Here is a 14,241-nt window from a genome sequence, read left to right as displayed (position 1 = left end):
AGATGGCACGCAGGGGACCGCTATGCACGTTCGCAAAAATCGATAGCGAGCGTACGTACGCAAGGCTCGCCGCAGTACGTACGTATGGCGCATGCGCAGTGTGGAGGACGCAACGTTAACGTTAACGTATGGGGTCTGCGTTTGCTCCTATACGTATTACTAAAACTCTCTAATCACTCAACCATAATAACCCTCAGAAATAGGGGGTGTAGTACTTACACCCTTTGTCTCATATATGGCATATATGGGAGAAGGGCTGAAAGTACTGCACCCCCTATTTCTTAGGGTGTATAAAGGTTAAGTGAATTCTCTGCTGCCTAAACCAATCACGTACATACAAAATTAAAAAAGAAAGCTGTATCACAGCGCGATTACTGGGCGTGATTGGGTTCAGTCATCGACCAGCAAACCCACAGATCCGATCAGCGCCGCGACGATGTATTTTTTGGCTACTATGATGTCAGACCACTGCGGTGGCGCTGCTGTCGGCACCGCGCGCATGCGCAGACGCTTCACTTTTCTCGTATTTGGTTTCTGCGCGCGCACTTGGCTCGTCTGCAATCGGCGCTTTTTTCTGTATCGATTCTTGATGAGAACTATGGTGCCTGGAACGCGTCTCCGACTGGTGTGTTTACCGCGTCCAAAGAAGTGGTCCCTCGATTTCCGCCTGATGACGTCATATAAGGGTCATGCTGTCGCCGATCGCGATCCTATCGGCGTCCCAACATCTGTAGGGTATGTGGCAGACGCCTGTTCTGCTAAAGGTCACTCTCCAGTGTGGCAGTCCACGGAATCTTAGGCAGTCAGAAGTTGAGACGCCGTGACGGCAGCGACACCCCCGTTCGGTCGTGCTACTGGCAGCTTCTCGTGAGCATTTCTACGACCAACCGCCAGGATCGCGACGTGCCACGGCATGACACTTCGGCTTCTGTGACGTCATTTGTTGCCACCTTGGGACCCCTTTTGATGCATAGGGCGCTGTACACGCCAGTCAAGGACGCGCTCCAGGCACCGTGATAGGAACACATAAAGTTAGGCTCCGCGATCCGCCTCGCAACGCACCACTTTGTTTCTGAAATTTCATTTCATTTATTGTACCCTCAGGCCTGAGGGCATTACGGACGGGAAGAGAACCAAGATAGGGTTAAACCAACAACTTATTATAAATTCAACACACTCAAAAACAAGAAGGTTATATCAATAGAAATATATTAGGCAATGACAAAAATAATGCTTGGAGAAAGGGAACAAGAGCCGTCACAGGAAAAACACAAATCTCCAAACACAGCTAGGTGACTGGTGCGCGACCGAAAAAATCCGCCTGGTCCGGGTATCGAACCCGGTTCAATACCCGGACCAGGCGGATTTTTTCGGCCGCGCACCAGTCACCTAGCTGTGTTTAGAAATTCGTGTTTGTCCTCTGTCCCCCTTGTTCCCTTTCACAAGGATTATTTTCGTCATTCTTGCCCAGCTCGCTTGCCCCTTTGCATTTAATTGCATTATAATCATATTAGGCACTCTTGCCAACAAAATAATTGGTGATGGCACATTTGAAAAGCTCAGTGTCCGTGATGGCAGCTACCGACCCGGGAAGGTAGTTCCACTCCTGGGATGCACGAGGAACAAAAGATAAATAAAACATTGTTGTGGTTGAACTTGGGTTACCCACTTTATGCTGATGATCAAGACGAGAGGTAACATAAAATGGACGAGAGATTAGTACGTCGCGTAGTAAAGAATTATGGTGATACATTTTATGAAACAAGGAAAGGCGAGAAACCTTTCGACGTAGGGATAACGGTGACAATGAGAGTTTTTTTTTTGTTCTCATAGAGGTGACGCTGGCAGTGCGGTGGTAGTTACTTAAGGTAAAACAAACACATCTGTTCTCAATTGCTTTTAATGTAGTTGTATAACAGTTGCTTGTTCGGGATCCCTGATAGAAGCTGCAGATTCTAACTGGGGGCAAATTAAAGTTTTGTAAAAAATTATCTTACGCGGAACGGGGGTTAATGAAAAATTGCGTTTGATATATCCTAACGTGCGGTTAGCACTAGGAGAAATATGCTGAATACAGGATTTCTACGACAGGTTAAAAGTTATATGTACGCCTAAATATTTTTATGGCCGATGCTGTTGAAATATTCGCAAATAAATATTTATATCACGATTTATATGACCATACTGTTTAAATATTTTATTTTACTTATACGTACTCTAGCCCCAGTAGGGCTATGGCAGGAGTGGGAGTTATACGCAGACGGTCTAGACATCACTATAGTCCACTGTCAACGGCACACATAAATTCATCTGGTTGTAGTGATCGGATGTTTCCTGGTAACAAATTCCAGCGTTCAATGGTCTGAGGAAAAAACTGTATTTAAACATATCAGTACGAGGATGAAAAGGTAAAATGTTTAATTCGTGGTGGCTCCTAGTTGCAGTTGGCTTGAGAAACTTTATGTAGCCATCTAAAGAGTCAAAACGTTATGAGTCAACTATGAAATACAAAAACTTTAGGCGCTCACTACCACGACGCTCAGAAAGAAGTCTTAGGCCTAACATGGAGAGGTTAGAAGAAGGAGAAATGTTTCTGTCATACCGATTTCTTTTGAACTGATTTGACTTGATTTATATCGGACTGTTTTTAGGGAAACCAAATAATAAAACTGTTGAAACTTATTGTATGGAAGCGGGCTTCCCGACAAAGAGGAAGAAGAAGCGGGAGCTCGAGGAATAGAATGGACGAGATGGATCGAGGCCTGGCCATGAGCGGACGATGCCGGACATTTTAATGTAAACATTTGTATATAAATGCTGTTGTTGGCTTCATCTACTAACGACCAGTCAGCCGTTATTTCAACATGGTGGCGAAACCCGGGAGAGGGCTTAACAAAACGGTGAGAACCTGATTGGACCCATCAACGGAAGGTCACAACAGCCAACCTATAGCAACGATCGACCGGCAAGATGAACAAGATTTTCACCAATGCAACGGACGCCCAAGACAATATCACCCTCAACGATGTCGACATCAAACACCTTCTGCAACAAAGATCTGCATTACGCACCAAGGTAACGACACTCTTTGATTTTCTGGAGAAAGCAATGCCAGAAACAACGACAGCCGGACAATTTAACGAAATCATCGAGATGCTAACACACTATGAATGTCAACTTAAGTACCTGGATGATGCTATTGAGCCATTCATACCCAACGAAGAACTTGAAGAAGAATACACTCACGTCATAGAACTAAACGACCGCATCGTAGGACATCTATCAATGCTGATGATTAAAGCACAACTAGTCAATCAGCAGGTCACAAAACTGGAAAAAATAGAGAGAGAAAAGCCAAAATGATCTAAACAACGTAATATATCAGATAGGAGTTCCATAAGACCACATCTCGTGAGACAAACTCAGCCTTACAGCAGCAATTATGAACTCGGAACTGTCACCGGTGTGACAACAGACTACGCTGACGATCGTCTAGTCACAGAACATAAATCAGAGCAGCAGACGAAGGACAGATGCGCATCAACTGGAACGACAAAGGTGACCAATACGCTACTGGACGACAACCCCGTACAGGCGACTTCATCGAAGAACATAGTCTACATGCTAACTGGTGAAGAAGTCATGTCTGGTTTCAAGAAAGAGTATGAAGCCGGCACTCACAGAAGTCCTCACATTCAAAACGAAGGCGAGTTGAAAACAAAGAAGAATAGAGTCAGAAAAGCACAAAAAAAATAGGAAGAAACGGAACCGTGCCAAAGCAACTAAACAAATAAATGGAACCTTCTTGAACAGGAATGTCAAACGACCTCCTCAACGAAACAAGCAATTTAAGAAGCTAGGGAGACTATACGAGCAACGAAGCACAAAACAAAGAATCGGCATACATCAGCGCCTAACGAGAGCTATAAAGGAGATTAGGAAAAGAGCGTATCGTACACCTCGCGCCTTGTCCCGTCCCCGTGGTTTTAATACACGTGGCTGCACGATTGACTTCCAGATTCAATGGAATGAAGGATGGAAGACTAAATCGCTCGCTCCCACAAGGCAAGACATCGTCGCTGAATTCTATGCAAATGGCAGACATGAAGTGACACAGAACAACCTAAACGGCAATGATAAAATATTTGCCAGGCTACCAACGCGACCTTCCGGGAAGCATGGACGTCCAGAGAAGGTCAGAATTATCTTTCTTCCAACTTTCAACTTTAATGCAACGGCACATCAGCTATTTCTTCTTCTTGCGGGGGGGAGTGTGTTGAAACTTATTGTATGGAAGCGGGCTTTCCGACAAAGAGGAAGAAGAAGCGGGAGCTCGTGGAATAGAATGGACGAGATGGATCGAGGCCTGGCCATGAGCGGACGATGCCGGACATTTTAATGTAAACATTTGTATATAAATGCTGTTGTTGGCTTCATCTACTAACGACCAGTCAGCCGTTCTTTCAACAAAAACCATATTCGACGATTGGGTGAATCAAACTTTCAAAAGTTAAAAGCTTAGTACCTTGAGGTGCCACCCATAAGGTACGCCGCAGGTATCTAAGTCTTTTGAGAGATTTGTTACATGTCGTATCATTGTGCTTAGACCAAGATAAATGAGGCGTGAAAAGAAGGCCACGATATTTATATTCAAAAACTCTTTCTAGGCATAACCCGTCAAATGAATAATTGAACAAAGAAGGTGGTGAACGCCTAGAAAAGGTCATAAACGGTTTTACGAAACTTCAGGTTCATTTGCCAGGTTTTTAATCCACGTACAAAAATTCACAAAAGAATTGTTAAGAGTTATATGGTCATCGGTGGAGTTTATCACGTGATATAGTACGCAGTCGTCAGCGTAAAGTCGTATCTCCGTGGAATTATATCGTGGCAAATCATTGATGTATAACAAGAAAAGCAGCGGTCTAAGAACTGATCCTTGTGGAACACCTGATGATACATCAACTGTACTAGATTTGGATGAGTTAAAGTGGACAAACTGTGACCGACGAGAAAGAAAACTGGATATCCAGTTGACCAGGTGGTGATTATTTAGAATTAGGCTAAGCTTGTGTAGAAGTTTAGAATGAGGAACTGTGTCGAAAGCCTTTGACAAATCTATAAATATCGCATCAGCTTGACTACCGATATCAAGATACTGACCAATATCATGAACAAATTCTCTTAGTTGTGTCACAGTACTATAATCGCGTCGAAAACCATGTTGGAAATCGCAAAAAAATATTGTTGGTTTCGAGAAACTTCATTACATGCTTGTAGATTATATGTTCCAATAATTTGCATGAATGTGACGTTATAGAAATTGGTCTGTAGTTTGACAGTGATTGTGAGTTGCCAGATTTGTATAAGGGAATGATCTTTGAGAGTTTCCAAAAGATGAAGGAACTGTGGCCGTTGACAGTGATTTCTGAAAAATAACCGTGAGATACCGACTGCACCAAAGGGAGTACCGGAAAATAAATGAATTAGAAATGTCATCAGGACCAGGACTTTTTTAGTATCTAACTTCAAAATCAGGTTTAGTACACCCCGAACGTTCACATCTATGTCGTCAAACGCAGACTGCGAAACATGAATAAAAGGAAGAACTTCGAAATTATCAACTGCAAATTCTGACTGAAAGTATCTATTGAACGCTGTAGCGATTGTCAGCGCGTCCATGGTAGTTACGGCGTTAATTATAAACGAGTTTTAAGTCGTGCTGCCTGGTAAAATAGATTTACAGAATTTTCGAGGGTTGCTTTTTATTAAGTTTTGCAATGTAACTCGGAAATAGAAGTCTTTCGCGGAGTTAGTTTTAAGTCGGAGTTTCTCCTTAGCTTGAATAAACTGAGCACTCTTAACAGGGTCAGCGCAACGTTTTCCACGCCGCACTCTGCCGACACGTCGCGATAAATGTAAAAATTCCCTTGTTACCCAAGGAGTGACAGTGTTCTTTTAGTTTTGAGTGACACAAATCGCTGGATACACGATTTAACCAAGTCTTCAAAAAAAAAAAATGTAACGAGTACATTTACGTCACTGGAAAAACTAAGTTGTTCAATTACTTCAAAGGAATAGCTTAATGAGTCAATTATGGACACGTCATCGGCACTGTTAAAATCAGGAAAAGTGTGGTAAACAAAACGCGTTTTAGGAAACGAATAAGCAACAGAAACAAAGACTGCCTTATAATCTGATATACCGTCAACGACTTCACATTCAAAATGGTTTTCTAGAAGAGGTATACTAAGAAAGACCAAATCTAAAACTGACGACTCTCTCGTGCACTCCTGAACGATCTGCTTTAAACCAAATGACAACGAAAAGTTCACTAAGTCTCTAGATATTTGAACGTCAGGACCAGATAGCGAAAAAGACGACCACTGGATACCAGGTAAATTAAAATCACCCATTAATATTAAGTTAGAAGAAAACAGGTTATGCTCGTACATGAAGTCACATAAAGCGTGTAACTGATCAATAGGAGAGCCGGGAGGGCGGTAGACAACGCCAACAACTAAAGATATTTTTTCCACATTAAGTTTGAACCACACTGATTCAATCTGGGGAGGGCCCTGTATTACTGAAAATTTAATATTGATCTTTAAAAAGAGTGCGACGCCACCTCCACGCCCGTACTTCCTATAACCTCTAACCACGCAGAAACCAGAGGGTGTAATTTCAGTGTCATATATGCCATCATGTAACCATGTTTCAGTGACTCCAATAATGTGAGCAGTGTGGGAAGATATTAGTGACAGAACATCAGGGAACTTATTTACTAAACTTCTGGCGTTAACATTCAAGACACAAAGGTTGTCACTTAAACCGTCTTTTAAACCGCGGCCGAGTGAACGACCACCAGTAGATGAGGCGGTGGTAGCAGACTGGGCAGTGTAGTAGGAACACTTAACCAGAGTGATAGTTTTATCCTCCCAATTATATCGCTCATTATTAATGAACACATGACTATATCGAAGGCGGGCGGAGGAGCCACTGTCGCGGAGAGAGGCCGATGCATCCCATATTTTCTTTCGAACAGAACGGACATGAACGGAGAAGTCTTCCGATATACAAATATCTGACCCCTTGAGCTTGAGAGAATTCGTCAATACTTCCATTTTTTTCGCGGAAATCAAGGAGTTTCATAATGACAGGACGTGAACGATCGTCGTGCTTTGGACTTATTCTATGGCGCCTTTTAATACGTAGGCAGTTAATATTCAGTTTATCCGAGAATTTTTCTGATATGTTAGAAAGTAATGACTCACTAGTTTCGTCTGCCCTTTCCGTAAGGCCATGCAAGATTAGGTTATTTCTGCGCGAATGGTTTTTCATGTCGTCATTCCTCGAGACGAGTCTGTCTACCATGTCAGACAATGACTCAAGTTCTATAAGCAGATTGTCACAAGATGTACAAGGGACACTTGGCGTGGCAGAAGGCGACTAGAGAGCAGCCACTCGTTCTTCAAGAGCGTCAAATCGGGAGTTAACTGACATGGAATAATTTGATTTCAGCTATGTCCTGAGCCATCTTTTTCTGGTCAGCCAGAAATTCAGCAAACATATCCGAAACTGTGGGTTGTCTCTCGATATCTCCTCCGTCATTATCGCTCTCACCAGAATTGGCAGCCCTCAAGTCCTCTGAAACCGAGCTGTTACTGGAACAGGACTTAGCAGCTACGTTATCTTGTTTTGTTTTTTTGCTGCTTTTTTTGTGGTCCTGGATTCGTTTCAACATCTCCACTCAGGAGAAGGCCATTATTGCCATACACCAGCTGCGAGCACAGGTCACCAAAACAACAAATACCGTGATCGTAACCACGTGAGCGAGGAAATAGCAGTGAAAAGCGTTCAATATGTGTAAATAAGTATTTATATGCTAATTTATATGACGAAATAGTTCAAACTCGTCATCAGCTCCTCTTTGGAAATAGCAGTTAAAGCGGAAATAGCGGTAAAAAGTGATTAATATCTGTAAATAAATATTTATATGACAATTTATATGACGAAATAGTTCAAACTCGTCACCAGCTCCTCTTTGGGATGCTCGAACTGTACACTGGAATAGAAAAAAATAAATAAATGCAGCTTCTTCGTTAATAATTGTTTATTTAACGTTCAACGCCTGGACAAAAAAAAAAAAAAAAAAAAAAAGTTTTGTGTTAAGGAAGATGGCCCCCATCTCTTGGTCGCTTCGGTGCCGCCGCCGAATTTCCGCCTTGCTCGGCAAGACGCTAACAATACATGGTGACCTTGAGCCACTGAAAGAGAAAAATAACAAGGACAATATCGGGAATTATTTTAGCCAACACCGACAAGAGTGCAACGTGTTTCGTTACGCAAAACCGAGTTGCTCACTTCATTCCTGGTGACCATGACGCAGTTCTCTTTGTCTTCATCCCACTCGTCGAAGATATCTGTGTTAGAAAGAAAATATCAGCACCCAGTGTCTGCTACACTCCGTTTCACCCTAACCGCAGTGAACGCAACAAGCCGGTGGAGGTAATCAAGATACGTCAAAGGGACATCCTGATAGTGCTCGTTACAAAGGTTTAGGCTAGACTTAGGCTAGGTGGCGCAACCTACTGCCTGGTACAAAGGGTATAAGGCTAGATGGCGCAACCTATTGCCCGTTAGAAAGGGTATAGCCATTAACAGCCATCCAACATCCATCCATCCATTTATCTATCCGTCGCGTTTCCCCGTTTTCTATCACGGGCTGAACCAATCGCGCCCAACAAATGTGTTTTGATCGTGTGCTTTTGTTTTTGTGCGTGATTAATTTAGTTTGTGATGGGAAATAGACAAAAACGACGAGCGCCACGACGATCACGTTTCCACGCTGCTTCACTGGCCTAATTGGATGGTAGCCTTGGCTTTGGTCGAACGTAAAGTGAATCGGACCATAAGGTAAAAGCTGTCCAATCAAGATTGACATAGACGACACGATAGTCTCGTCAATGCTGCTGATTGGAACGTGATTATCATGTGTGAAAACGCAAGTGTTTCGAACTATTGCCATCACCAGAGTCCGCGAGCTTACGGACCTTAAATTAGCAAAAATTAATGGGAGGGAATATTAATAAAGCTGTGTGGCCCAGTCCGCACACGCGTCAACGCTTTATTGTATTTAGTATGAATTTCTGAAAAAAAAACACAAAAACATCTTGCCACTTTACAAGGCTTCCAAGAAGACTTGCCAGCGTAGTTTTTCTTGTTCTATTTTCTTGTTATTATCTTTTTTTTTTAAATCCTTAGTCTTGTTTTTGCGCCCACCCCCTTTGAAAGTGTAATGCGTCTTCGAGCACTAAGTTTTATCACTATCCGTCCATTTTTTTTTTTATTTTTTTACAGTGGTGTAATAAAACGTGCGTCTCAGAGCAAACTAACATTCCGCAAGCTGGACGGAATCTTCAAGTAACTATGGCTTCCTTTAAAAAATTATCTTTATCTTCGTTGTTTTTGCTAGACTTTTTCTCGGAGCACAAAAGGGTGTCTTTTTTAATAGCTTTGTTTCCGACTTGATCTCTGTATCAGCGAGCATATTTTCGTTTGGTTACCTCACCAAATTAGGATATGACTATACCGGATATAGTCTGGCAGACACGCTGCCCGACCTCTTAGAGCTCGGGCAAAAATTGTGCTGGCAAATGGCCCCCCAGCCTGGGCCTGAAAAGCGCTACTCGAACGGCGTGCCTCCACCAGCCTTTGACCACGCGAACGCCCTTGCCGAAGACATTTCAAAATATTTTGCCGGGAAATGATTTCCAGAATCAGCCATAAGTGGTCTTAATGTTGGAGGTCCACGAATAGAACTCGCTCGCTTGTACAACTGTTTCTTCAGATTGCGTGTCTGCGTTTTTATACCTACTGAACGAGTTAGCAGAATTTTGATATTTCAGGTTGATTAATTTCGTGGTATATCACTTTCTTTTCGCTTCTATTATGTGATGTTTCCTTTTTGTTCGTATAGAAAATGTTAACGACGTGCTTTCACACTTTGTGTAGAGTTCTGTTTATGGCAAAAGAGTGTGGTGTGCACCAGTTTTAGGTACAGTGGTATACCACAGGTCTGTATTTGTTTTTTGTTGAGATCTTTCAACGATGTTTTTTTTCTACCTTGGCTTCCCCTTGGCGGCCGGTAGTATGCATAAATAAATAAAGAATGAATAAATGTCAGCTATGTTCACGTTGGCCATGCCTACCACATAGTTTGTCTCCTGCTGCTTGAAGACTATGGTGGTTACATGCCTGTGTTGTCGAAACTTTGGACATGTCTCGTAAACTTTCATTCAAGGTCGGAACGAGAACATAAAATAAGACATGCATTTAAAAACTAGTTTTCATATTTTACGTGCGTTCCAATTAAGGTTAATCTTACTCCTTGGAGTTTGGTCTTCTCCACAAGAATGAATTTTTTTTGTACGATTCGGCAACACAGCTACAAGCTAAGCATATGTTCATAGCTGGAAACATGCTCCATTAAAACCGTTTTTTAAACGGGGCACCAGAAATGCTTGAAAAACATTGCAAAAAAGACTGACCACACATGACGCGTGTACTCAAAGTGGTCTATTTCACGGGGTCAAAACCGCGCACTCTTTCACGAAGTGAGTTCAAGTCTAGTAAAAAAACACTAATTGCAATCGAAGTGTTTTAACGTGAAACTTAATTGGTTTTTGAGGGGTGGGGTCCAAAAACGTTGTGAAGCCGTCGGTTATCTTGGTGCTGATTGGAGGAGCCAGGTGTGACATCATGTATGGCATCATACCCAAGCTCAACTCTGATTGGCTGATTTTAGACGAATATCGTCGGTATCTTCATTCCAGGAACTTCTATCAGGTGTACATGCTACGCGTTGAGTTAGCAGATAAACTAATCGACGAAGAGCGCCGAAAGCGTAGGCTCCAGTCTTAGAAGAATAAGGCTAAACGAAGACGACTAGCTCGACGGGCCAGGTGGGCTGCTAAGCGATAACAAACCAACGCCCGAAGACGCGACCCCGAGTAACAACATATCGAATTAGACAGACAAGACGATGAAGACCCATGCACAACAGTCAAGACCAAACGAGCCAAGCAAGCATCCCAGAAGTAGCGAGACACCGAAAGGTTTCACGCGCAACACAACCGCCCAGCAGTTTGTTATGACCTTTTTTTTTTCTTCTGGTATACGTACAGATCATGCACATAAGTTTCACGGCGCAGCCGATGAAGTCTTGGAATCCGATCTTCCTGTCGTGTCCGTAGCGAAGCACCAGACCCTTGAGCACGTGCTGGTTTACGCTGTAGCCTGGATGAAGGTTGAAATACGGGAAACCTTAAGTCAGCCTTAAAAAAAAACGTTTTTTCATAAAAAATTGGTTGCCACTTTGAATCCTCAAGGAGGTTCTTTTTGTGCATTTTTCTCTACAAACTTCGGTCGCTTTCTTGTTTTGTTAACTGCAATTTGTGTATTTGGGCTAATTGTTGCGGACGTATAAGTGAAATTTGACCAGGTGCCGCAGGGTTTGAAAGAAAGGTTCCTTATCCGAAAATGACGGGCTATTCGACCCGTCCCAGTTACCCAATCTTGAACAGGTATCTTTGCGTTTGACGTAAAATTTCCTGAGAAGACGCCTAAGTAATGACACTAGCGTCTCGAGGCTTATAGGCATGTCGCATAAAGAAATGTAGTCGTAAATTCAATGTGAAATCATGACAGTTCCTTTTGACCAAGCACCGTATTTCTCGAGCGATAGTTCGCGGGGGCTCGTTTAGGTTGAAATATAACACACATACACAAAAGAGCTTTTCCTTATACAGGCCGCACCTGGTTCATAGTCTGAACCTGGTGCCCATCCCCCGCGTACAAGTTTTTCGTACGCGGCACACCTGGAATAATGCATGGTTTATTAGCTCCAAAGAAGCTTGTAGGGTTCCGATATCATTAACATACCTTGTAATTCAGAAAATCCGTCACGTTTCGTCATAATGTATACAGTCGATGAAACAAATCCTCGTGTACTCTGAACCTGTAGATTCTCCGCGCCGCTTAAAATTTTAATCTTCAAACACGTATAGTCCGTCGACTATTGCCCGGAAAATACGTAATCTGGCAAGAATACAAAAAAAAAAAAAGTAAAAAAAAAACGGTACGCGGGCGGTTTTGCTTTTATCTTTGTAACCTCACCTGCATTGCGAAGCGCGTTGCGGAGCTCGTAGGTGCTGAGATAGCCAGTGCAGTCCTTATCACTCTCTTTGAACGCGGCCTGAAAACCATAACAAAATGGATACCATTAGAGGTGCTCTAATGGCTGCACCGTACATAAAACGATGTCAAGATATTCATATGTCTGTAGTTTGCTTTGGAATCAACGGGATGACGCTGTCGAAACAGTTCCCCGTGAGATTTGAATTTGTTTCGCACTAAAAAAGGAAGCGTTTTTTTTTTTTATGACAGGTACATGTATTGATTATTCTAATGACCGTTGCCGTGTTTGGCCACGCTTTTACAAAACTTTTTAGAAAAAATTGGGTGGGGACGGGGTTGCGGTTTTCGTGGTACGATGTTCATGAATTCATTCCCACTGATTTGTTTTCTAAAAATAAAAGCCGTAGAAAGCTAGAACAATTTCGACCCTACAGGTGAGTTAAACGTCCAGGGGATAAAATATAAGAAGCTAATTGTAACGAAATGACGGATTACTATGCTAAACTTTTTTATTAGATATTTAGTTAGGAAATATGGACACATTTATTTCTTTTTGGTTGAAACTGGCCGAGCTTCATCGGGAACTACTAAATCAGTAAATAAAATAAAATAAAGTACAACTTTCAGCCTTTCCACTTTGGTGACGAAGGAAGACCAGCGGAGCTGTCAATGGAAAGTAATGGTCGACCGCAAGTTGGCAAGCCAGAGTGGAAAGGCTGCCGCCATCTGTGAGCGACGGTGGCAACCAGATACCTGGCTTGCCGCCGTCGCTCATAGATGGCGGTAGGTGTCCTAAGTTCGGTGTCTTCATTTCTTTGCGGGGGACACGATCCTGGGGAAACTATCCCTTAACAGCTCCGCTGTAAAAAGGTTTGGAACGCATCGGAGCGCGGTGGTGAGCTAGAGCTACCACTCGTGCAATATGTGCAAGGTTGGTGGTGCAAACACTCAAATCTTTAAAAAAAAAAAAAAAAAAAAAACGAAAAAAACCGCACGAGCGCGTTGAATTCGGGTGCATATTGACCCCCCCCCCCCTCCCCCCTTAAAAAAAACAACAAACAAAACAACGATGCAGGTGCATTATATATTTCTACAATTGACTAATATAGTGGTTTTCGATGATGCTCTGCAAGTTTATAATTAAAACCACATGTTTATTTCTTTAAGAAAAAAATGAATTAACACATTTTAGTTAATTATCCGACGGTGTATACAAACTCAGCTCAATAAGGCGTTTGGAAAGCCTAAAAAATAACTTCTTCAAAACAATTAACATATTAAACATAAAAAAGTGATCTTGATTTTCGCTTTGAGCATCTCAAAGAAATATGCCATTCGATCTTGGTTACATTCGATCGCTACACCTATGCTAGCTGTATATGTGCATCAATGAAAACAAAATCACCGTAGTAATTGCACATACCTCCCATTCTTTGATTTTCTTGTACAGAAATGCGAATTCTTCCACCGAAAGCTGTCCTGTGTAGTTGTCCTATAGTGCAGCGGTCAAAGATGAATAACGTATTCCAGAAGCCGGTGATATGTTCAATATATGACAGCATGGCACAGAGATCTCATATTTAATGACTGAAAACACACAAAGCGTTTGCAATTTAACGGCGGCCGCCTTCTGGGCGAATTGGTCGCGAGTGCACGCGCGTAGCGTTGTCGCACGGAGAGGGGGAATGGGAGCGGAGGGGTGGAAACGCTTGTAGACGACCAACGGTTTCGTACCCTCATCGCAGCTTGCATTGCAAACACGGCCTCTAAACCACCTGACCTCGATCGAGCGATTGAAAACACTATGTAATCTAGGCACCTCGACATGACACGCAGGCTCAGGTGACGTAATTGGTTGCTACTGCGGGACCACTTTCGTATAGAAATTGAAGGAGACGATGAGGACGTCGGAAGACTAAGCTCTAGTTGGAATGCCCTAGTGAGTACACTCCTTTTCACTTCAAGTGTGCGCGTTGCAGGAGCTACAAGAGCGAGCTCCGGGCTTTCAGCGTCCTTGCCTAGCACGCGCGTCCGTGCAGTGCA

The 14,241-nt window shown here is 42.8% G+C and overlaps 1 protein-coding gene across 1 annotated transcript in view; it reads right to left on the bottom strand.

Annotated features, from left to right (window-relative positions):
• Nucleotides 1-8,095: 8,095 nt before the first annotated feature.
• Nucleotides 8,096-14,241, bottom strand: part of LOC8027919 (calpain-A) — a 48,034-nt gene continuing 41,888 nt past the window's right edge. The window contains exons 14-18 of the mRNA XM_029986613.2: nt 13,622-13,690; nt 12,178-12,256; nt 11,185-11,298; nt 8,365-8,423; nt 8,096-8,267 (exon numbers count right to left, since the gene is read on the bottom strand). Coding sequence (XP_029842473.2) covers nt 8,241-8,267; nt 8,365-8,423; nt 11,185-11,298; nt 12,178-12,256; nt 13,622-13,690 — 348 coding nt within the window. The 3' untranslated portion in view covers nt 8,096-8,240. The remainder of the gene's footprint in view (nt 8,268-8,364; nt 8,424-11,184; nt 11,299-12,177; nt 12,257-13,621; nt 13,691-14,241) is intronic.

Source organism: Ixodes scapularis, unplaced genomic scaffold (genome assembly GCF_016920785.2).
Source record: "Ixodes scapularis isolate PalLabHiFi unplaced genomic scaffold, ASM1692078v2 PGA_scaffold10__122_contigs__length_95168666, whole genome shotgun sequence".
NCBI lineage: Eukaryota > Metazoa > Arthropoda > Arachnida > Ixodida > Ixodidae > Ixodes > Ixodes scapularis.
This window is presented reverse-complemented; position numbering and strand designations above follow the sequence as displayed.